Source organism: Oryza brachyantha, chromosome 10 (genome assembly GCF_000231095.2).
Source record: "Oryza brachyantha chromosome 10, ObraRS2, whole genome shotgun sequence".
In the NCBI taxonomy this organism is placed as follows: domain Eukaryota; kingdom Viridiplantae; phylum Streptophyta; class Magnoliopsida; order Poales; family Poaceae; genus Oryza; species Oryza brachyantha.
This window is the reverse complement of record NC_023172.2, coordinates 14,070,845-14,095,062: the sequence shown is the minus strand read 5'-3', so window position 1 is coordinate 14,095,062 and position 24,218 is coordinate 14,070,845. Positions and strand designations below refer to the sequence as shown.

At 37.6% G+C, this 24,218-nt stretch overlaps 1 protein-coding gene across 1 annotated transcript; it reads left to right on the top strand.

The window, feature by feature from the left end:
* Positions 1-6,615: 6,615 nt before the first annotated feature.
* Positions 6,616-8,372, top strand: LOC102720918 (arogenate dehydratase 3, chloroplastic-like). The gene has a single exon (XM_006662466.3). It carries the CDS (start codon positions 6,846-6,848, stop codon positions 8,028-8,030), a length of 1,185 nt encoding a protein of 394 aa, XP_006662529.2. The 5' UTR covers positions 6,616-6,845; the 3' UTR covers positions 8,031-8,372.
* The last annotated feature ends 15,846 nt before the right edge of the window (positions 8,373-24,218 follow it).

Sequence of the window (24,218 nt, the reverse complement as noted above, 5' to 3'; positions counted from 1 at the left end):
TTTTTCCTCCCATATGACAGTGCGCTGGGAGAGCCGTGCCGTGCCGTGCCGTGCCGTGCGGTGCGAAATTTCCACTTGCTAACGACGCCCGCCATTACTGACTTGACAAACAATGGTGCAATGCATCACCTATTGTTTTTCCAGCATTGACATCAGTTGACCACACAAGTCCTGCTCTATGCTTATCCAACCTTCCAGCCACCGTTACAGAACAAAAGCTTTAATTATTTCTCGGTCCCAAAATAAATTTATTTTTTATTTTTAAATAAGTTTGACAATTCATCTTATTTAAATCTTTTATGATTAATATTTTTATCTTTATTAGATGATAAACATAACTAATAATTAATGTATAGATAATTTTTTTTGAGTTTTTTAAATAAAATTTTAAGTAAGACGAATAGTCAAAAACTGGACACATAAAAAAATAATATTTTTTAGGACGGATATAGGATTAGCTTGTGTCCAGATCAAGTACACGTTACTACAGTCATGAAGTGGGCATAACTTCCTGGTTAGATATATTCATTCGGGTTTAAAAATTTTAGATTTGATAAATGCAATTGTATTTATGTATTTATCGTTAATTATTTTTTAAGTGATAGATAGTACCGCTGTGAGATATTAATTGTGACTTCCACAATCTTAATATATAACCGTCTACCCTTGGTATAGTGGTGTGATTGTAGAGCTAAGCATGTTTGTGTTATAAATGTCTATCGGACTGACTTGTGTTGATTGAAATTAAACCTAAGCGGGACAGCTTATTAATGACTTAAAAAAGAATTTATGGGTAAATATTTTATAGAAATGTTGAAGTAAAGATAGAGAATAAACTATGATAAGAAACTATAAAATCAATGCTAGATTTTATAAGTATAAATATAAACGAAAAGATGAATCATCATGTTTATATTGTTCTTAGGAGAACAATTATTACTATAATAATTGCACCAGAGGCCCGGTCTTGCACCAAGAAAACTATAGTACAAAGGTTGTGTTATTTTTTCTGATGAAAGATGAAACATTATTTTATTTTTATAACTACTTAATAATATAAATGATAAAATTAAATAATATAAAATTCAAAATCTAACTTATATCAGTAACCTTTTGTAAAAAAAATACACCATTTAGCGGCTCGAGAAACTTACGTGCAAATTAAAACCGACGAAAAACCTGCTAAAAAAACACAACCTTTAGTATTTATACGTATTTGTACTGTAGTACTCCGTGTACTTAGCATAAGGTGGCCTTACTTTACTCTAGAAGTATAGTTAGTCAGCCCAATCACGTTTGCCTAAATAAATTAACCACTTGCGCGATCGAGTCCAACATTCGTCAATCATACAGCACAGTAGTCAGATCAGCAGATCAATATTAACAGCCACGTTCTTATCTGATGATGTAAACATCAAAGAATGATTCTTCGAGCTTATCACCTTCTTTCTGCCCCAATTCGCTTACCACTAATGGTTAGGTTAGAGCAAGAACGCCATGGAAAGCACCGGCGATACCGTCCCATGATAACGGATTAATTAGATTAAAATGATTCGTCTCGCAGTTTCTAGGCTAGCCATAAAATTTATTTTTTTATTTATATCCAAAAACTCCTTCTGACATCCGATCAAAACATTTGACGTGATACTTCTCCCAAAAAATTTTTTAATCTATCCACCACCTCAGACGAGAGACAACAACGCGTTGGCCGGCCCCACTGACTGACTCTGACTGCATCAGCCATCAATGGAGGGATAGCTACACAAAGAAGCTGCTATCGGCTACTATACGGCTGATTGTTTGGTTTATGCCGGAAAAAAGCCAAACGATATAACTATAAATAAAAAAGAAGTTATGAATAAAAATTTTATATATGTGGATGTTCTTAGTGGTTTAAAAAAATAGGACTGAAAAATAAACTACGATAAAAAATTTCAAGATCTATTCTAAATTTAAAATTAAAAATTTAAATTTTGACTCGAAGGCATAAAGATGAGGGAGAGCGAATAGATGGGGCCGGTTAACCCAAGTTGTCGCTCAGGGTCACGCTCGACACAGTAAAAGGCGTCAAGGAAAACGAAGGAAAGTTATGGCTGCGTTGCTGTCTAAACAGTGAAAGGCATCGGTGGTTAGGCGCTCCAGCAATTCAGGATCACAAAAAAAAATCAAGCGTCCAAAATTCAAATCTTGTTTGTATTGATTTGGTTGTGAGAAATGCTTGGTCGTACACACAGGAAAAAAACAAATCGCTTTTTCTCATGTATTGTTTGAATTACGAGAAGATATTTTCTTTTTGTCTGGACTGATCCTCTCAGAATTACTCCCTCCGTCCTAAAATAAACCAATTTTTTACTTTTTATTTATAATTTTTGACTCTTCGTTTTATTCAAATTTTTTACGATTGATATTTTTATTTTTATTAGATGATAAATCATGAATAATACTTTATGTGTGACTATTTTTTTTCTAATTTTCTGAAAAATTTTCAAATAAAACGGTTGGTCAAACGAAATCAGAGAATTGATTTTTTCTGGCACAGACGGAGTAAGTCGGTAACCGGAGTTGATGGTTGGTCCGGGAATATCCGGCAGATATGGAAGAAATGAAAGGTACCTACGTTGTTTGTTTTTCCTGAGAACATTTCTAAGTATATATGTTTTTTAAAAAAAAATAGAAACATTGCTTTTAAAAATCTTATTAATTTATTTTTTTGTTTATAGTAATTAATACTCAATTAATTATATGCTAATGAGTAATGACCCACCTTGTTTTGTATATTTTCTGTTTGTTTCCCTCCCTCTCAGACTCACATTTACTATATATAGTGGTATATATATTGGTTTGATCTTTCATCAACTAGGTACTAATTATTCATGTGCACATTGCCAACCTGCCTTAGCAACATGTTACCCAACTCTTAAATAAGCTAAAGCTAAGATGCATCACAATCACATGGTACCCAACCTTTCTAGAAGCAAGCCATCTAGGGGTCGAGTAACTGGTATATTGACAGTAAAAAAAATCTATATATTTATATAGATCTAGAGTTTTACTTGCACATGATTTTAGATTGTTCTCCCTTGTCCTATTTTTTTTTAGCCAATATGGACCTCTGGGTAGGCTATCCTGTGGAGCTTTTGGGCCTTTTGCACCCGTCCTCCATGGAAGGACGCCATCAAGGCCACGTTCGCTTGGGTGATAAATTAACTTACCCGAAAAACGTATTAATAGATTAGTATATGATTAATTAATTATTAAAAAATATAAAATAGATTAATATGATTTTTAAAACAAATTTTCTATAGAAATTTTTTTAAAAAATACACTATTTAGCAGTTTGGGAAGTGTGCGCGTAAAAAACGAGAGATGTTAGTTAACTTGTGCCCATAGGCGAACGTGACCTAAGACTCTTTCATCCAAGGACCATCTACATTACATCTTCGACATAGGTGTTTGCTATGACCGGTGACTTTTATGACGCCCCATTCATTCTCATTGTTCACATCTTAGTAAAAAAAGAAACGTTACTAGTGTATGTTTAATTAAGTATTAGTTAATATAAATCTAAAATATATGTTTTATTATTTAAAAGCAATTTCTGTATCTTGTAGCCTTCGCCTCTATCTATAGTCTTCACCACACATGGCAGTCTTTGACCTCATTCGATTCAGCCCTTGGCCGAGGCTTTTCTCTGCCATGAAAAATAAAAACATTGTTAGTGTACGTTGAATTAAGTATTAACTATTGTAAACTTAAAAATAAATTTATTTTTTTAAAAAACAACATTAAATTTTTTTTTTACAAAATTCTCAGTTTAGCAGTTTAAACAGCATGCTCATGGATTCGACGAAATAGCTCAGCCGCCCGTCTCCAGGTATGGTCTTTGCTATGCTTGTTACTAGCTTTTGGCTCAATGGTAATGGAAGGGCGCATGAACTGTCTTCAACACGACAACACACTTGCTATATTGCCCACCAAGTAGGAGTAAATCAATTCCCTAGTCTGCATGTTCGGTAGGTTTTATATTTTCGTCGAAGGCAAATTAAGTAGATAAACAGAGGAGCATGTTGATATTAGAGGCACACATTTACACACACCGGTACACAACTACACATGCACACCTTAATTATCAATAACAAATGAGTGATAGATATGACACTATAACTATATGCATCAAGATCTGGAACACGAAATCACGCACCAACGTGTATTGCATGGCTCCCCTCTGTTATTTGCATAGTTGAAATAATTTATTGCTAATTGGTGCTTTTTAGGTGAAATAAATTATTGCTTTTCTCACAGAACAATAATCTATATTCCCATGGCATGAGAATATTATTATTATTATCTTACCAAGTTTACCACACACTGACACACACAAGCTATTCAAGGACTCTGATTTAATTGAATAAAGTGGATTGATATTCGCTACTCTGGTCGTTTCAAAATATTGCTAATTAGGATTTTTAATTTGAACAGGATAGTGCCTATAATCATGCACCATTATCTTTTCGTTTTTTTCGTTTTTCTTATGCTTATACGCTAATATTTGAATTTTTAACTTAAATTTGTTATTTATTTTGAAGGTTTTTGTCGCCAGACTTTATTTTTTAGCCCTACTTTTAAATCATTAAAAACACGTCTATAAAATTCTTGTTGATAACTTATTCTTCATTACCGTTCGACTCTTTCAGAGAAAAAGCGAAACAACAAGAGCTGTAGTCTTATAATGAGTCAAATTCTATACCGGATAGCAATATTGTGATACTGAGGGAGTATCCGTGATTCACTTGTTTTTTGGCTATCTGTCACTCTTATATGATTATCTCGTCTTTGTGGTCCAATGGGCTCCGTGACAACCTCCACAACAAACCTAACTGTGATGTATGTATGTATGATTAACTAGATCGAGATAAGAGAAACCAGGATAGTGTAGGTAGTTGTATCGTGTACAGTGGTAGAGCACAATAGGAGCATATTCACAGTGGATACTAGTAAGCAGCAGGGTTTAAAAACAAAGTAGATCCAATCATCCAACGAGTTTTCATTTTTTTAACCCTCTTATTAAATAATTTTATCACTAAACCTTTCATCCAAAAAAATCCGTCGATTAAACCTTAGGGCTGCCACGCTACTATTATGGGCATGGCTCCAAGTGTTGCCACACCGACTGCTCAATGTTTTCATGCCATATCAGATGGGTTAACGCGTCCAAAAGAATCAAATGATGAAAAATATTTATCTATAAGATTTAATAATAAAATTATTTATTAAAATATTTAAAGAATAATAAAATTCTCATCCAACGTGTTGGACATAAAAAAGGATTATCAAAAGCTTAAAATTGGCCACTAGATTTTTTAAAAAAATACATTATAAACATGGGTGTTTATAATACGCGCATACTCATCTTTACAAACACACAAGCATATCCCAAGTTCCCATGTATTGAGATTGACAAAGGCCGCGTTCGACAGCCCCCTAGAGCAAGTTCAATAGTATGGCCAACTATTAGCTCTAATTCATCTATAATCAATGTAATAGCCAATTCATACAATAGTTACCTACAAAACATCAATATATGATCCCACATGTCATATACACATTTTGTCATAGAGCCCATGTACAGCTGGCTATAAATTAGTAGCTCACCTCCCTTCTATCTCCTCTTTTATCTCTTTAAAGTATGCTTATAGTTGGCTTATAGCATGCTATTGTACCTGCTCTTAGTTAACTTATTTTCCTCGTTTTCCGTGCGCACGTTTCTCGAACAAATAAACGGTGTATCTTTTTTTAAAAAAATAATAGAAAAATTGTTATAAAAATCATATTAATCTATTTTATATTTTTAATATTAATAATTAATTAATCATATACTAATTTATTCCTACGTTTTCGGTGTCAAAGATAAGTTAACTTATACCCACGCCCAAAGTCTTACGGTTAACAGGTGCATCACCTACCACTAGAAAATAATTAACTACAAATAAATACAAAGTACACATGTAAAATTTAAAATTTATACCGAATAAACCGAGTACTACTACCAAAGTAAAATAGAAAAAATCTAACCAGTTCAGGGCTCACCTCGCTGCATTGCTCGTTTGGCATGAATAGAATAGAGCCACCTCCAGTCTCTCCCACCCCCCAATTGCGGTTCATTTTCACCGAGAAGAACCATAAAACAACAACAAAAAACCGGAAGCTGCGACTGACTGGATTTTTGACATTTTCCTTTTAAAAAAATTATTTTACAAATAAACCCACGAAAAACTTATCGTACAAATGGATATTTTTGACCGGTCAAAAAAAATTATTTATACAATAAATTTTTCAAAAATCTATTTATAAAATAAATTTTTTTAAAGTATCAAAATGTTAAAATTGCAGCTGCGAACCTGCGACTGCAATCGCAAGGACAGCAAGAAACAGGGGGCTGGCTGGGGAAGTTTCTCCCGGCCTTAGTTTTTTTCAAACGGTCTATAACTTCTAAAATATATAATTACATATTCTAAAAAAATGAATTGAGAATCTAAAAGCTGAAGAAGCTAAATTCAGAAGCTTTTTCAGATTCTGAGAAGCTAGCTGTTTCTCAGAATAAACTTCCGTACATGCTCAAGGTTCAGCAGCACAGCATGATTCATGGCCAATTGTAAAGCAGCGAGACCAAACCGCTGCCGACCATCCTCCGGCCGCTGAGCTGCCGTGTGTTTATAAAAAGTCAGCAATCTTCCCCCCCACCGCACTTGGTTAGCTAGCTTCTTCCTCCTCCTCTTCTTCTTGCTCCAGAGATCAACCGTGTCAACCCCAAATCCACCGCCCCCCTCACCGCCGCCCGGCGTTCTATGGCCTACACCTCCTCCCTCCACCTCCACAAGCACCTCCTCCTCCCCAAGACCCACTGCCGCAAACCCGCTCCTTCGTTTATCCCGGTGGCCAAGATCAACGGCGTCAACGGACACTCCAAGAAGGCGCATATCAACGGGGAGGGCGGGGGCAAGAAGGGGGTCAACGGCAAGAAGGTGAACGGGGGCGAGAAGGCGCACATCAACGGGCGCGACCGGATCCACCTGTCGGTGAGCACGGGCGGCGCCGGCGGGCAGGATGGGTTCGGGCTCCGCGTCGCGTTCCAGGGCGCCCCCGGCGCGTACAGCGAGTTCGCGGCCAAGACGGCGCTGCCCGGGTGCGACACCGTCCCCTGCCGCGCGTTCGCCGACGCGCTGGCGGCCGTGGACGGCGGCGCCGTCGACCGCGCGGTTCTTCCGGTTGAGTCCACCATGGAGGGCACCGCGCTGCGGAACTATGACCTCCTGCTGAGGCATGACCTCGTCGTCGTGCAGGAGATCAACCTGTTCGTGCACTACTGCCTCCTCGCCATGCCGGGTGTCCGCGCCGCCGAGGTGCGCCGGGTGATTAGCCACCCCATGGCGCTCGCGCACTGCGGCCGCGCGCTGGCGCGGCTCGGCGTGGACAGGGAGCCCGTCGAGGACACCGCCGGCGCCGTGGAGATGCTGCGGTCCAACCGGATGCTCGACACCGCCGCCATCGCGAGCCCGCGCGCCGCCGACCTCTACGGCCTCGACGTGCTCGCGCACGGCCTCCAGGACGAGTCCTGGAACGTCACCCGCTTCCTGCTGCTCTCCAAGCCGCCCTCGCCGGTGACGCTGCCCATGGACGCCGACGCCAAGACCAGCATGGTGGTCGCCCACCGGGGCGGCTCCATGATGGTTGTCCTCAAGGTCCTCTCCGCTTTCTCCTCCCGCAACATCAACCTCACCAAACTGGAAGTCATCAACAACAACGACGGCGGCGGCGGCGGCGCGGCGGGCACCCCGGTGATGATTCTCGACACGAACGCCCGCGGCGCGCCGACGCTCCGCGCGTTCCCTCACGTCCTCTACGTCGACTGCGAGGGCGCCTCCCACGACCCCCGCGTCCTCGACGCCATCAAGGAGATCGAGAGATTCGCCGTGTTCGTCCGCGTTCTTGGCTGCTACGCCGCCGATTCCAACGTGTACGACCTGCAATGAGGCGGCCGGCGATCCAAGACACAGCTGAATCCACACCAAATCAGCTAGTAGTTTCGCAAGATTGGATCACTGGTCAGCTGGGGCTCATCTCCATTCCAGCACTCTACCAGCTTCAGTGAGCTGCTGATGCTGCTGCTGCTCGCTGATGCGATTTTTGTACAGATGCAATAAGAAAATCTTTACCATTTCTGCTGCTGGCTTAGCTATGTGCATAGGTTTAATCCTGGTAATGACGCCTTCTAGCTAAAGGACTTGTAAGATGGCCCAGATAGGATTGATGTAATTTTGGTGTGCTAGATCTTGATTGATAGTGGAGTATTTCTCAATCCCCATTTGCCCCTAGATCTTCAACTGTATTCAGCTCATCTCACTATGCAGTGTTACGTTGATTTAGTGTGTGTTTGGTTAGCTCGACCTGGAGCGGAGCCTAAACCAGGATTCATCTGATCTTGGTGTTGTTACTAACTGCAGAGCACTGTAATTTGTACAGAATCAGTGTAAATATGTAATGTACTCACTGCTAATGTTTTGCATTTTTGCTGATCTACTTCTCTGCTTACAAGCTGAGCTCTGATGTTTGTAATTTTGTGTGCTCCAGTTGAGATTTGTAATGTATACCACTAAACCATGTGGATTCCAACCGTCAAATAGTTGATTACCTCCAAGAAAAAAATGTCTACTTGGGTACTTAAAACGCACACGAGCTACACGAGTCTCTGCTTAGTATATGATATATTAATGAGAAATCAATCCCCTGCTAATCTTAGAAAATGATATGAGTATCTGAATGGTTTTTATAATTTCTTACCAACCAGATGCATTCTTTTTACATGCTCCTTTTCTTTTGGGAGCATCTTGCCCTCATTCGAGAGCCGACAGGGGAATCTGAATCCATGTGGAGCCTTGTGAGGTGGTCACCGAATCTTTATGCAACATTTGTTTTTCAGAGAATCTCCAATAAGCAAGCATTAGGATACCATTCCAACCATCTGATTGTGCTTTTAGCTACACTTAAAACAGTTAAATTACTGCTTTTATCAACCATCTTTTTCCGGCAGGGGAATCAAATCAATCCAAGGCGCTACTCCTGTCACTGGCGAATGGCTCCTTCAAGGGGGCAGGGAAAAAGATCTGAGCGTGTGTAACTATCACTGATAAGTGAGGGCCCTGATAACTAGAGTCACAAGAACACAGGAGAGGCTGCAACCTCAAGCTCACATGTGACCCAAAGATAGTAAGAGACCAGGGGGGATTGTTTGCCTGTTGCATGGAAAGACAAAAAAAAAACATATTTGTAAATGAAAAATAATCTGTAAATAAAATGTTTATATATGTATTTTTTACTGATTTAAAAAGCTAAGACTGAAAAATAAACTTGAATGAAAAAACTGTAAAATCAACTTTAAATTTAGAGCTTTTTTATCATCCTTCAAAAAGTACCTCAAGGTACCACACTTTTTATTGTAAAAAGTGTGGTACGTTGAGGTCCATTATACCTTGAGGTACTAAAAATTTGTACTTAAATTCTTGATTCTTTGAGGTATTTTTTAAGAATGGTAAAATATCCTTAAATTTAACTTTAAAAATTTAAATTTTTATTTATAAGTATAAGAAAAAGCCAAAAAATTGAGAGTACTCGGTCCACCAAGAAATGAAAGGCACACCACGGGAGCATGAGACCCGAGTGAAAGCAGGCTCAGATCCCCGTATCAAAATGTTCGAATTTTTCACCGCATGTGTGGCACATGGAACCGTGCGGGAAATTTGGCCACATTTGGCGCTGGAAACGGACACATCGCGCGTTGCAACCCACAGAATTCCACCGGGAAACCGGCGCGTTTCGGTGAAAGCTTATCAGAATTCAGAGCTCTGAAACGGTGAAGTGCCTCTGCACCTTGGCTGTGTGACAACTGACAACGGCTTGAATTGGTGTGGTAGACCGTAGACTCGGTTTTGCAGAGCCCGACGAAAACTGGTCGGTTTTCGCAACGCGACTCGTGATCAATTTCCGGTTAGAATTTTGAGTAGTTTTTGGTAAATTCTGATGTCAAATAGTAAATTTGATCAAAATCTAATAGAAACTTCTCAAAAAGCAATCAAAATTTATCGAAACCCATGATACCGATATGTCTTAAAATCCCGCGAATAAACCCTGAGATGCATCTCCACATGGCCGAGGAGACTTTGGAGTCATGAATGATGATGATGAGAAGAGCAGCAGCGGCGTACCAACTGGGGTATTACCGGGGAGGTGCACCTGGTCATTGTGGTCACAGTTCTTGGCTGTCTTTTTAACCTACCCCGTCATGCATCTCCCATGCCAAGAGATTAATCAAGACGTTTCTTTGCCACCTGCCGAATTGGTATCGACTTTTTTTATACACGTTTGACTATTCGTCTTATTCAAGAAATTTTCATAATTATTAATTATTTTTATATCATTTCATTTATTGTTAAATATAGTTTTATGCACATATATATAACTTTATATATTTTACAAAAGAATTTGAATAAAACAAATGGTCTAATATATGTCAAAAAATTAATGGCGTCAAACAACCGGTGACGAAAATAGTATTATATACCACCATAATTTGGGCCAATCATTCAGTGAGATGAAAAGCGACCTCAATGGTCGTGTTTCTCCTCTCCCATGTAGCTGGAGAGGAATCTGAGATCTTGCGTGGGGGCAGGTTCTGAACAACCGAAATGTCGCTGCCGGATATATTTTCTTTGAAGCTAGATTTGATATTTTGATATGGTGATTGGTTAGTTTTTTATAAAAAAAAAACCAAACAACGTATTTACGAACGGAAAATAACTCGTAATAAAACTTTTATATAGTTATTTTAGTAATGTGAAAGCCAAAACTGAAAAATAAATTTGATAAGATACCCTAAAATCAACTTAAAATTTAAGAATAAAAATTTAAATTTTAACTTATAAATATAAACACAATCCAGAAGAAAGACGCGTATCTTTCGCGAATATGCTGCAAGCGACCTGGAGCACGGAGCACTTTAATACGGCGATGGAGAAGGAAAGCGGAAAGGGAATTAAGTTGAGATATCCAGCTTAACGAATCTGAACCTGCAAGACAGCATAATTAAACTGTGTGGTTCACATGCCAGAAAAAAGAACAGCTGGTTGATTAGTGAAATCTATTATAAGCTACAGATTCTAGAAGGGGTCGTTGAGTTAGGAGCATAAATTATTGATGCCGGGTGCGGTCCGGAGAAAAAAAAGAAGGTGATGTGGACATAAGATATAACGTCCAACTTATCTATTCACTTTTACTTATTCTTATAAGCAGAACTTTTATCTTAAATTTAAAATTAATTTTAAAGTATTTTTATTATAACTTGTTTTTAATCGCTAAGAATACATATATAAAAATTTTATTCGTAAATTATTTTGTTTATAAATATATCGTTTGAATTTTTTATAGAAAAAAAACTAAACGACTACCCTACGTTTATACATCAAATCTGGACGGAGAACATCAGATGAGAGAGCTCACATCACATGCAGGCAGTGATCCGCGTGGGTTGTTAGGTCACAGTCCCGGGAGATGGAAGGAAGCTTTTGGCTTTTACGCCATGAGCATGTGGGATCTCCACTTGGTTTGCCTCCACGGGAGGTAACTCGCTGGTACTAGCTTATCTCAATGCCGTGTTATTTTGCTTACTGAAAGATTAAAAAGTTATTCAATTTCTATTAGGCGTTTAATGGTATAAATGATAAAATTGACTACGATAAAATTGAAAATATATATAATACAAAGATGAGTAATTGTACTTATACATATAAACTTTTTTATAAAATACACGTTGTTTAACAGTTGGATCAACGCGCGTAACAACCGAAGAATAATCCTAGACGGTAAAAAAACGCAGCCACAGGCTATAGCCTGTTTCATCGTGTCATGATGTAGAGTCATCCGTGTTCAGCGACCGGAGCAATGGAAATGGAACGATCGATCTAGGAAGCACAGATCTTGGCTGTGTACATCCGATAGATGTAGAGGCCGGGTTTTTAATTTATTTTCTAAGAAAAAAAGAAAGCACAGATCTTAGAGGTTAAGGGCACTCCCAATGTAGACCCAATGATAGTTTTTATCTGTATATTATTGCTACAACATCTAAACAATTTGCTGATGTGACATGTTATTTATTGAAGAGAGACAAATAGACTATTTGCTATAACATGTTATTTATTGCTATAACATGTTATTTGCTGATGTGACATGCTATAACAAATAAAGAAACCGGTTTTAGATTAAGACACAATATTTTCACGTAAAATACGACGGTCTATGAGAGACAAGTAGACTATGCGATAACAAGATAAACAAATTATATTGTGGTAGAGAGTTTTTTAATACGAAATCCTAAAATATAGAAACTAAATAGTTTCTTTCTAGATTGTGAGTGCGCTAAGCGAAATAATTCTCGGTGACAGCTCTCTTGTCGCGTGGTTTACCTCGCTGGAGACCCGTTGCGTCCCAGCCCAGCGAGGACGTGACCAAATCGGTTCGGAATTTTTTCGGATTTCGGAGCTGTTTTTGGAAACGGAAACAACCGGTCGGATTTCTTTTTTGAAAATATTCGGAAACGGTATTGGAATTATAATTTTTTTAAAACGAAATCGGATACGGACTATCTGCCGGAACACGGAATCGATCGGAAACTTTTTCGAAAAATTTCTCGGAATTCCAAACAGTATATTCAACAGAAATTGGCCCAACCGGCCAGGCCGGCCCAAACGGCTCAAACCAAGGTCCAGCTGTACGACCGTGCGCGCGTGCTGCCGCCTTCCAGATCCTACGCCGGCGCGGTGCCCCCTGCCAGCTCCCGACAGCCCACGTCTCCTCTAGGCTCTAGCATCTGGCAGCCTACCTTGAAACATCTCCCTGAACTTAAACAGAATCTTGAAAAAATGGCTAGTTCTTATATCTAGTTGTCATAATTCTTTTCCTATTTTAATTTGAGAATTTTACATATTGTTTTAGAAAAGATATAGATACTCATTTGAGGTATTTTTATATTTCGATAAATTTTCGATACCGTATTCGCTCCGTTTCGTATTCGCTGCACTTCGTATTCGTTCTGTTTTTGTTTATGATATTATCCGATTCCGTTTTTGTATCCGGGGTTTCCGATTCTGTTTCCAGTTCCGAAAAAAAATACGAAAACGGAATCGGTAGAAGTGGTTTTCGTCCGTTTCCAAACGTTTTTATCGCTACCCAGGAGGAATGAAGGACGCACGCAGGCAGCCACGCGGATGCACACGGTTTCCGCGTGAAAACGCACGGTGGGTGGGGGGGGGCAGGGAGCGCAGCCCAACCCACGGGACATGGATCGACCCTGGCCCGCCCGTCAAAATCGCCCGCGCGGTTGATGATGTTATTATTTTGACAGGCCGCACGCACCGCCGCCGGTGTAGCGGGGCTAGGGTTTTGCGATGTGGGCTAGCGCGTCCCGGTCTCTCGCACTTAAACAGGGCTGCGCGTTGCCCCGGCGGCCCAGTGGACCCGTCTCTCGGGCTGTCCTCGTCCGCGCGTGCTGTGCTGTGCTATCATGGAGTGTTACTTTACTTACCATGCGGTTATCGTGTTTCTCTTAAGGATGGGCATGGATCGACCCACGGGTAATTTAGGGTCAGTTCTAGTTCAACAAAATAAACTAAGTTTCACTAAAAATGAAATTTAGTTCATTTAGTTGAACTAGAGTCGACCCTAAAATACCCACGGGTCGACCCACGGCCATCCCTACCTTCTCTCATGTTCAAGAATATAATGTTATAGGGGGCGACTAAGCTGGCTAAATTAAAAAAAAGGTTAACTATAATTTATCTTTACCTACTTAATAGGGAAGCATGGACGGTGATTCAACTTTGGCAAGACGGACTTTGAGAAATGCTCTCCTGGATTTTTACGCAAGGGTCAGTATTAATATAACCAGTCTCGTTAACTAGGGTGTGATTGTTTGGTCTTTTTACGTAAAAACCCAAATAGTATATTTACCAAAAAAAATATAAATAATACTTCTCTCGTTTCATATAGGGTCAAATTTATGTTTTCTGCATGTGAGAGGATGAGAGTCCTGAATTGGTTATAATGAATATATTATATTTTCTAGGATAAATTTTGGTAACTTCAGATACACTAAAATTTTGAGCGTAAATTTTAATAATTAGAATTATTTTTTTAAGAATGCTAAAATTGCACTAGTTATAAGAGTATTTTTACCATCCTTCGAATAATATCTTAAGGTGCCATCTTTTTATTGTAAAAGTTATGATACCTTAAAGTATATTGTATCCTGAGATACCAAAAATTTATATTAAAATTCTTGGTACCTCGAGTTACTTCAGGTTAAAAAAGCCCTAGTTATAGTATCCCCGATGACATGGAACAGTCGTGGAGCAAGCCTTATCCATGGCGAAGAAGATGATCGATGCATGCACGGGCACCGGCCGGGACAAGAGAACACCTCGCATTTCTTGATTAGAAACAAAGTAAGAAAGCAGGTGGGCGGTGGCGGCCGCTGATCGAGCTTGAAACATGATCCGGAAGCTATTGTTTGTGCTAAGCTTAGGGGGTAAGCACTAAGCAACATTGATAATTAAATTTCTGACTTCTTGTACATGGTGACGATTAATAATTAATTGCAGGTCAAACCCTTATCTGCAAGCTAATTAACTACCTACGTTAGCTGTTTCTTCTCTATTAATTGCATGGTGTGTGCGTGTGTGTATGTATATAATACTTCATGTACAACATATTGTTGCGTTGGACACACATTTTCATCGCAATGTTGCACCGTGAGATAGTTAGTACCTGTGGCACATTCTCACCTGACTGCTAGTGGGGAGAATTAAGCTGGAATCCTATGTATAACTGCCTTCACGGCGTCTATCCCCTCTCTTATTGTGACAGTGAAGACCAAATGTACTTAATTTGAACATGACTTATAATTTTACATAATATTTGTTTAATTAAAATTTTATATAAGACGAATGATCATCTAAAAAATTCAATGACATCAAATAAAAAAAACAAGCATTCAATGATATAAGGAATTCTAAGAATGCACGTGGGCAAGCATATGTCTAAATTCATCCCCTAGAAGCCATTGCATTTTAATGACTCTTACCTATTAAATTCCAGTCTAACCGTATGTAGCCAACAAAATTGACCCAAAACAAATGTACATATGTTTGGCCCATTTTAGTGGTTCACATATTCGCATGCAACATATTTATTTAGATATCATCCAACACTATCTATATCTTGGGACAAATTAAAGGGAGTATATATTATACATATATAAGTATTGATTTATACATGAAACATGTTCACAAGCATATTCCAAAAATAAAAATACAGATGAAAATAATTAGGTGGTTATTCCTTTTCTTTAATATCTCTATATAAGAACATGTCTATCAAAATTTTATCAAAAAATATTTTTAATAGTCAATAATTTGTTTCACTTATGCTTGTAAAAAGTAAAAGATAAGCCTGCAAAACTGTGTGAGGAAGCGAAATAACAAGGATAATCGCACGATATGCGTTTGACTCCCTTTGTTGAAGCGTTGAGTAAATTTTGTTCAATAGTTTTAGGGAGAAAAAACCTCCAAACATTCTCGAGCGATTGTATTGTTGCATCTTGTTCGTACTAGTCTCTCTTGGCGATCATATAAGCGCAACCATGTTTTTCTATTATTTTTCTATGGTATATAGTACTCCTTTCGTTTCACGTTGTAATACGTTTTAGCTATATCTAGATTTGTTTATTGGTCAATATTATATTTATATATATATATATATAATTCATTAACATCTACATAAAAATAAATGCTACAAAGTCTTATAATATGACACAAATGTAGTATGTAATAGTTGATTTGATCTTTCATAAAGAACACAAATAACTGATTATGTCAGGCAAGGAACCTTTATGGCATTTGGGCACAAACCATATATTCTCTTTCTTTTTCTGATTTTCTAATTAGGAGGTTGCACCTTTGTAATATCCTTGTAGCACATGAAGCTCCCCTCCTCACCTCCTCCATGCCGGTTGCTACGTTGGTTGTATCGTGTACGCAACTATTTCTACCCTCTAACTAATAGCTCCACGTCGGTTGCTATGTTGGTTGTATCGTGCACGTAACTATTCCTACCCGCTAACTAATAGATTGTACGCAAGACTTTTGCGTGTTTATGGAATAATCTGACGAACGCATTCGGTCATTGCAATTAATTGCTATATATATATGGGTTGTTTGGAGAAGAAACTACAACTTATTATTGTGACTATATCTAGCTAGTGGACTATATATACTCTATATTAAATCTTGGCATCTCTCTACGTGGTAGATTAATTACACATTGAACATGGCACACGAGAGAATACTCTGAACGAATTAAAGGTTTCTCGCATAAAATGTATGCCGCCAATCTAAGGTCAGCGAATCCTCATTGGTACACGCATGAAGGAGCAGTACATTGTACATAAGCACATTGGGTTAGTCTTGTTCACCTTGCAGGTTTCATGTGAGCGTGCTGGCATGTAACCGTGCAGGTAGTAGACAGTCATCCATCTGATCATCGTCTATTTATGACCATGCCCCACTACTATACTGTACACCTCATGGTCAACTAAATAAAAATGAGACTTTTGGGTTATCAACAATATTTTACTACGAGACATCAAAATGTCAACTTACTTGTACCAGGCTACCAGCTGCTATATAAGCATATAGCATATGCTCCTTATTATGCATATAATAGTACACATATAGCAGTGCTTTTTTTTACTCCCTTTGTTCCACGTTATAAAATATTTTGAATTTCACTACATTCATATATATATATATATATATTCATTAGTATATATGTAGGAAAAAACAAAACATCTTATAACCTAAAAAGAATGTGATAATTATTACTCTTTTGTTTTTTATGTTTGTTGTTGTTGCCTATGCCCATTTATCATTGGTTTTATTCAAAATGTTATGTAATTACCATTTATTTTAATTGTTGTGATTTATTTTAGGGGCAATTTTGTTCTTACCCCTGTTTCGATCTCTACTACTGATTTTACCTTTTTTTTAGAGTTTTCATTTTTACCCCTGTTTTTTTAACTCAATCCACAGTTTGCCACTTTTTTGATGGAGTATACTAACGGTGTTAAGTTAGTCATTAAAGTACAAATTTCCGGGATTCAATTTTTCAGCCTCCATCCGCACGAATCTTGGCGCACGGCGGACGGCCCAGATCCTGACACACGCAAGACCCCCTGAGTTGCAACTCAGGGTAGCAAAACTCTCTCTCTCTATATATATATATATATATATATATATATATATATATATATATATGGATTCAATTTTTCAGCCTCCATCCGCACGAATCTTGGCGCACGGCGGACGGCCCAGATCCTGACGCACGCAAGACCCCCTGAGTTGCAACTCAGGGTAGCAAAACTCTCTCTCTCTCTCTCTCTCTATATATATATATATATATATATATATATATTTTGTGATTTAGAATGGAGGTTAAAACTGTAAATGATAAAAAATACAGGGATAAAAATAAATTTCCAACAAAGAGTAAAATGATACTTTACGGCTGCACGTAACACCGTTAGTACCCTCCATTCAAAAGAGAGACAGTGTGTCGATTGAGTTTTAAAAAAAAGTAAGGGTAAAAATAAAAACCCTAAAAAGATGGGTAAAATCAATAGTAGAGATCAAAACAAAGGTAAGAACGAAATTATCTCTTTATTTTAATATTATTAGATGTACTGTAAACATGACATTTATTTTTTTATATTTACATAAAATTTTTGAATAAGATCATAATGGTCAAATGTATATACGTCCAAAAGTCAATATCATCTAACATAAAGAAAACTTGAGCCATGGAGTATTACATACGCATTTGCTAAAATGTGTCAAAAAAACATATTTCTGATCCCGGCCAATCTCTTTGGAACTCGAAGGGCAAATGCTATATAGGATGCAGCACATCGGAAACACATGACATAATATATAATTAATAATTAATGGACACAAAAATGTACTTTACACGCATCGTGTTTCCTTTGGGGTTAATGAACTGATCACTGGATGCAAACCAGCCGGCCCTCAGAAATAACCAATGGAATTGAGGCACCAATCGCACTCTGAAGATCTATCGATTTGCCGCAGTTTGGCCCTTTACAAAGTAGTGTTAACTTAGCTCCTTTAAGGCGTCAGAGGCCACCACGCGTGACAGCTGATCTGATCTGCAGATCTCTCTAGCTAATACGGTGTACTTAGCTTTCTATATAGCTTAATATATTTAATGTGGGTGTTGTATCCATTTAATATGCCTAATTAATCTACCTATATGGAAGCAAATCATGAGGAAGAACAAGGCATAAATTAATTACTGCCGGTCTAATTCAGGACGGCAGGAGAAAACAATAACAGGGTGGTGCAAGTATGCAAATAATCACGACAGCCTACCGGACGTACGTTGATATGTTAATTTGGTGAAATAAGATAATTGCTTCTTATATTTAGTAGTACTAAATTAAGATGGTGGATATAGAGAGTGTTTTTTTTTAAAAAAAAGTATGAAACACAACCAAGAACCTAGGCCCAACCCCATCAACATTTCCGTCTAAATGATTAAGCCAATTTATTGACGGTCTAGCCAGGTGAATGTTTGATTAATTAAGCAACTCAAATTTTTCCCAAAATTTTTCTCTCTCATCATTTGTATCCTCCCACCTCAGTCTCTCCTCACCCCATTGCCACTATCTAGATGTTTGTTTACAAGTGCGTGTGCCCAAGTCGTCGCTGCATCCACATCTAGCTCTTGGCCTCACCTTCATCCTATTGTCCCCACATTGTTGCAACCTCCTGCGTACATGAGCTTCCTCCTTACACAACAATTTTTTTATTAAATAAACCTTTTAGTAAGTAATTTTATTACTAAACCATCAGGCAAATTTTTTTCAAAAATTAAACCTTTTGATCACGTCAATGCTGGTGACGTGGCAAGACAACGCTATCAAGCAACCTAATCAACGTGGCATGGTGTGGTAGTCTTGCCACGCCAATGTCAGTGGCGTGGCAAGATAATGCTGTCACACCACCAATAATGACGTGACAAGCCGTTTGGTCATGCCAATATTGGTGGCATGACCAAAAGGTTCCTGTGATGAAAATATTTTCTCCGGAGGTAAAGTAATAAAATCATTTGTCAAAAAAGTTTAAAAAATAAAAAAAAATTCTTACACAACCTCCCTAGGTCACTTGCTCCTCATGCTTACCTTTGGACTCCATCGACTAGATCTCTTGACCGTCGCTGCCAATTCATCACCAAGTCCAAACAAAGTCTATTGCCTCCTCATCGCTATAAACCGGTTGACCACCTAGCATGATAGAAGCGGTGGGATCAGGGATGCACTCACACGTGTAGTCATAATGTTTTGAAGAGTTAGGTTTGCCTCGGTTTATTAGAGATGCTTAGGGTTGGTAATTTCATCCATGGCCCCCGGGATCTAGCGGGGACCTGCAGCGATGGGGCTAGGGCGGGGGAAAATATTTTCCCGTGGAGGAGCAGGGTCGGGATCCGAAATTATGTTAAAATAGTCTAAATATTTATAAATAGAGATTTGCTCCGGTCCAAAAAAAAATACCTCGAGATACCAAATCATTTCTCACCATTGGATCTAGCTGAGTAGGATATGCGTTGTTAGATCCAACGATCAGAAATGATTTATTGGTACCGCGAGGTACTGGTACTTCGAGGTATTTCTTATTACTTTTTGTTGAACTTTAAAATTGCTCTTATAAATATGCCCAATCAATAGATAAAACAAACCATAATCCTATTTTGCATCCTACCGGTTCGTATGTTCATTACCTCAGTTTCTCCAGTCTAACACCATTGTTAGGGAAATTGACCAGATAACCGAGAAAGCAGATTTAACATGGAAACCCTTACAGAAAAAAAAACCACGGGCGACAACCCGGTGTATTCCCTTGCTATTGTAATCATCACCTCACAGTGGTTATTGCCGGTTGGCGCCCGTGGTTTTTCCCGCAAGGGTTTTTCACATTAAATCTGTTTCTCGGTTATACGTCTATTTTCCTAACAACCATCCTCTCTCTTGTCGCCTCCTCACTCTCCCACCTCCCAACCGTCATTCTCTCCCCATGCCTCCTCCTCCATCTAACGTGAGCGGTCGCGGCTCGGCCTCCTCCACACGATGATGGGCAACACTAGATGGCGGCTCGACCTCCTCCTCCATACAAGAGCAGGGCCCTTATCGAGGGCCAGTGAGTTAGGGATGGGGGATGATTTTTCCCGACCCATGCTTTGGGGTCAGGGTGGGGCCATTCTAATCCAACCTGTTATTGATCCATTAGGTGCTCTTATCCTTTAAGATCCGATACCACTTTACTTTAAAAGCATAAACTCGTACACATATTCACTTTCGCATTATACAATTAAAAAATAAAGATGCCTAATCAACTCTGCTTACGTTACATGCACTTTTTTTAAGCTGTGATATATAGCTGAAGTCTAAGGGAAAAACGACTGACGACGCTGACATGCTATACAGTTGAGAAAGCGAAAGCGTACGTACGTCGAATTAACGACGGAGAATCCTTTTTTCCAAACGTACGTACATACATCAGCTAGATTCTTTTTCAAAGTACACAAAGATGCAGCAATACGTAGACGATCGATCTATTTATATTACGTAGGGCTCATAATTATATATGCTGACACGTATGATTAGTTTTACAAAGAAAACATATAATAAACAAATTGCAAATTGGCAGCAGGTTAACGAAAGCAATGAGCAACAACAGGCAGCTTGGGCAAAGTAAGATCACAGCCAATGTAGTGAAAGCGATGGAAATATTCATACTGGAGTCTGTTCCGACACCGTGTGCTAACTACTAACATATTTGCTAAGACATAATCATACTAACTACATATTTTTCATAACGAAAGTTTCATTTCATTGTAAAAATAATCTCACCAATTTTTCTGTGCTCCCCATTTACGAGCTGATTATCTCTAACAAGAGAGGAATTACGTCCGTGGATCAGTTGGAATATAATAAAGGTAGTGAGGGCTGATTTAGTTCGCGAAAATTTTTAGATTAGATGTCACCTCCGATGTTTGACCGGATATATATTGAAAGACTATTTTGATGACTAATTTAAAAATAAATTACATATGGTATCAGAAAACCGCGAGATGAATTTTCTTAAGCCTAATTAATCCGTCATTTGCACGTATAAATTACTGTAGCAGTTATGTCTAATCATTAACTACTTGGACCAAAAGGTTTGTCTTGTAAATTTCTTCCAAACTATGTAATTAGTTATTTTTCAACTATATAATGATTTATACATATATACGAAGATTTGATACGACCGGTGAACACAAAAATTTTTGTGAACTAACCAGGGCTTGAGCATACAAAGTGGGGCCCAGTGGTCAGCGTGTGATCAGGAGCGGATGCCATGCACGATGACCAGCATGTACGTACTTATATACGTACAGCGGCATGCGGCGTTGAAGCTAGGTTCGATCCAGGCGTGCATGTGGCGCCCGTCCGTCGGCATAAGCCAAATTGCCACCAAATAATAATAATAATAATAATAATAATAATAATAATAATAATAATAATAATAATAATAATAATAATAATAATAATAATAATAATAATAATAATAATAATAATAATAATAATAATAATAATAATAATAATAATAATAATAATAATAATAATAATAATAATAATAATAATAATAATAATAATAATAATAATAATAATAATAATAATAATAATAATAATAATAATAATAATAATAATAATAATAATAATACAAGTCATCGATCGTTCAGCTTGCCGACATAACAGCTGGCCGGCTAATTCCGACGGCGGCGTTCTCACCTGCGCAGGCTGCCGGCCGTCGGGAAGACAGCCTGCAGGCAGCGACCCCGGCCGACAAGCTAGCGGCGCCTGCGTAGGTAACAGTGACCATATTATGATCACATCAGACGCCACCTGATCCATCGATATGGTGTGCAGGCGTAAGCGCCTACGTCACATCGGGCGTAAGCTAGCTCCCTCGATTGATCCATCGCTTTGCGTTGTAATTACTGCGGCTATTAGAATACTTCTCTTCTATTTGACGTCGTTAATTTCAAGTATAATTTAGACTTAAATATTTGTTATTATTAATTGTTTTGGTGTGATTAAATTTAATCTTTAAGAATGATCTATAATTTTATATATTTAAACAAAAAGTTAAATAAAATAGGTCAAAAAATTCAACAGCATCAAGTTAGAAAAATAAAAGAAAATATTAGTAGTAATTAACAAATAAAGGCGGCGGCCGAAATCGCTAGGTAGTAGGCTCTTAGTTTTCGCTTCGCTTAGCTACCGCGTGGAAGGGGACAGGGGTTGAATTGAGTGTGAGGTGCATCTAATTTTATATTTGTATACACACTATCTTGTTAGCATAATGGACTAATTGTTTAGTTGTTACACTATTCCTTCTTGATTTTATATTGTATGACTTTTTGTCTTATTAGATTTATGATCGATTAATATATATGATTTGCATAACGTCTAGATGCATTATTATTGATATGAATCCAGGAAATTTTTTTTAAAAAAATCACATTATAATACAGAGAAACCATACATTATGTGTCAAATAACGTATTCTATACAGCCTTTTGGTCTCATGGGATGGACGCATGATGTATGAGAATTAATTGGATACACATCTTCTATTATATTTTTAAACAATGTTAAGTACTTCATTCTGTGCGTTCCAAAACAATATTATTTTTTAAAATTCAAACTAGAAAAATAAAATAATTTTAGGACAAAGGATGAGCTAAGTTATTTTCATGGTCTAAATAATTATAAAAAGTGCTAACATAATTAATCTCGTACCTACCCGCTGTAATATGTATCCACAACTGGCAAGAGAAAAGAAGATTGATCAGATGGAGAATCTCCCCTCCCTTAACCCTTCTAAAAACTGCCAAAATGTTAGACAATATAGATAATTATATATATTACAGTACCTCTGTCCCAAACAAAGCTCTACATTTTTTAACTATAAAAATTACTATATATGTTCCAAAGTATAAGCTATCATTTGTAAGTTATGCAGTAAAAAGTAAGTAGATGTCAAAAGATTTACTTTTAGTTATTTCAGTGGTTATTTTTCTAGAACTTTGGGTTCATTGCCAAGTATCTGATTGGCTCTAGAATCATTTAAATAATTAGAAACATGAGCATCAATGTACCAAAGCTTATATTATGGTATAAAATTTAAATATCAGAAATACTTATATATTGGAACGAAGTGGGTAAGTATTTATTGAATATATATCATTGTATATCCCTTCCAAAAAAAAATGGTCCCAGACTTTGACACAAACCAGATTGAAAAAATAGAATACGAAAATTGCAATCATAACTTCAGTTTGATTTTTATATTTTTCCTTGTAAGTTGATAGAATTTACATTGTGGATATATAACACAACGATATGAATTTTAATTTTTCAAATTTTTTGTATGACAATTTGAGCTGCATATTGATTTTCACCGTCATTGTACTCCACAATTATACAATAATGATGTAACAAGAACTGCTGCTAGATATAAAGATCGCCAAATTAAGTTTCACTTAATACTAAAGTTTGTGTGTACATATACAAGTATATGTATCAATGACAATATATAACCTTGGAAAAGAATAAAATATACAAAAATACAGGAGCCATCAGGCCACCTACTAAAATTGAAGACAAGCTACGTGTGGATTAGTTCGCTTAACACTACCTGCTACTGTTCTATACTTCGAATTAGTGCCATGTAATGATGTAATTACAGCAAACACCAAGCTATTTCTCGTATTAAGCTCAGGTGTTTTTCTGCCATAACTGACACGTACGTATGTATATACTAGGTATACACCGTACACATATACCAGTTCAAATATACTCCCTCCATATTTTTATGTATGATACCGTTGACGTTTAGGATTACGTTTGACCATTCGTCTTATTCAAAATTTATATTCAAATATGCAAAATTATAATGCATACTTAAAGTTACTATAATAATAAATCATATTAT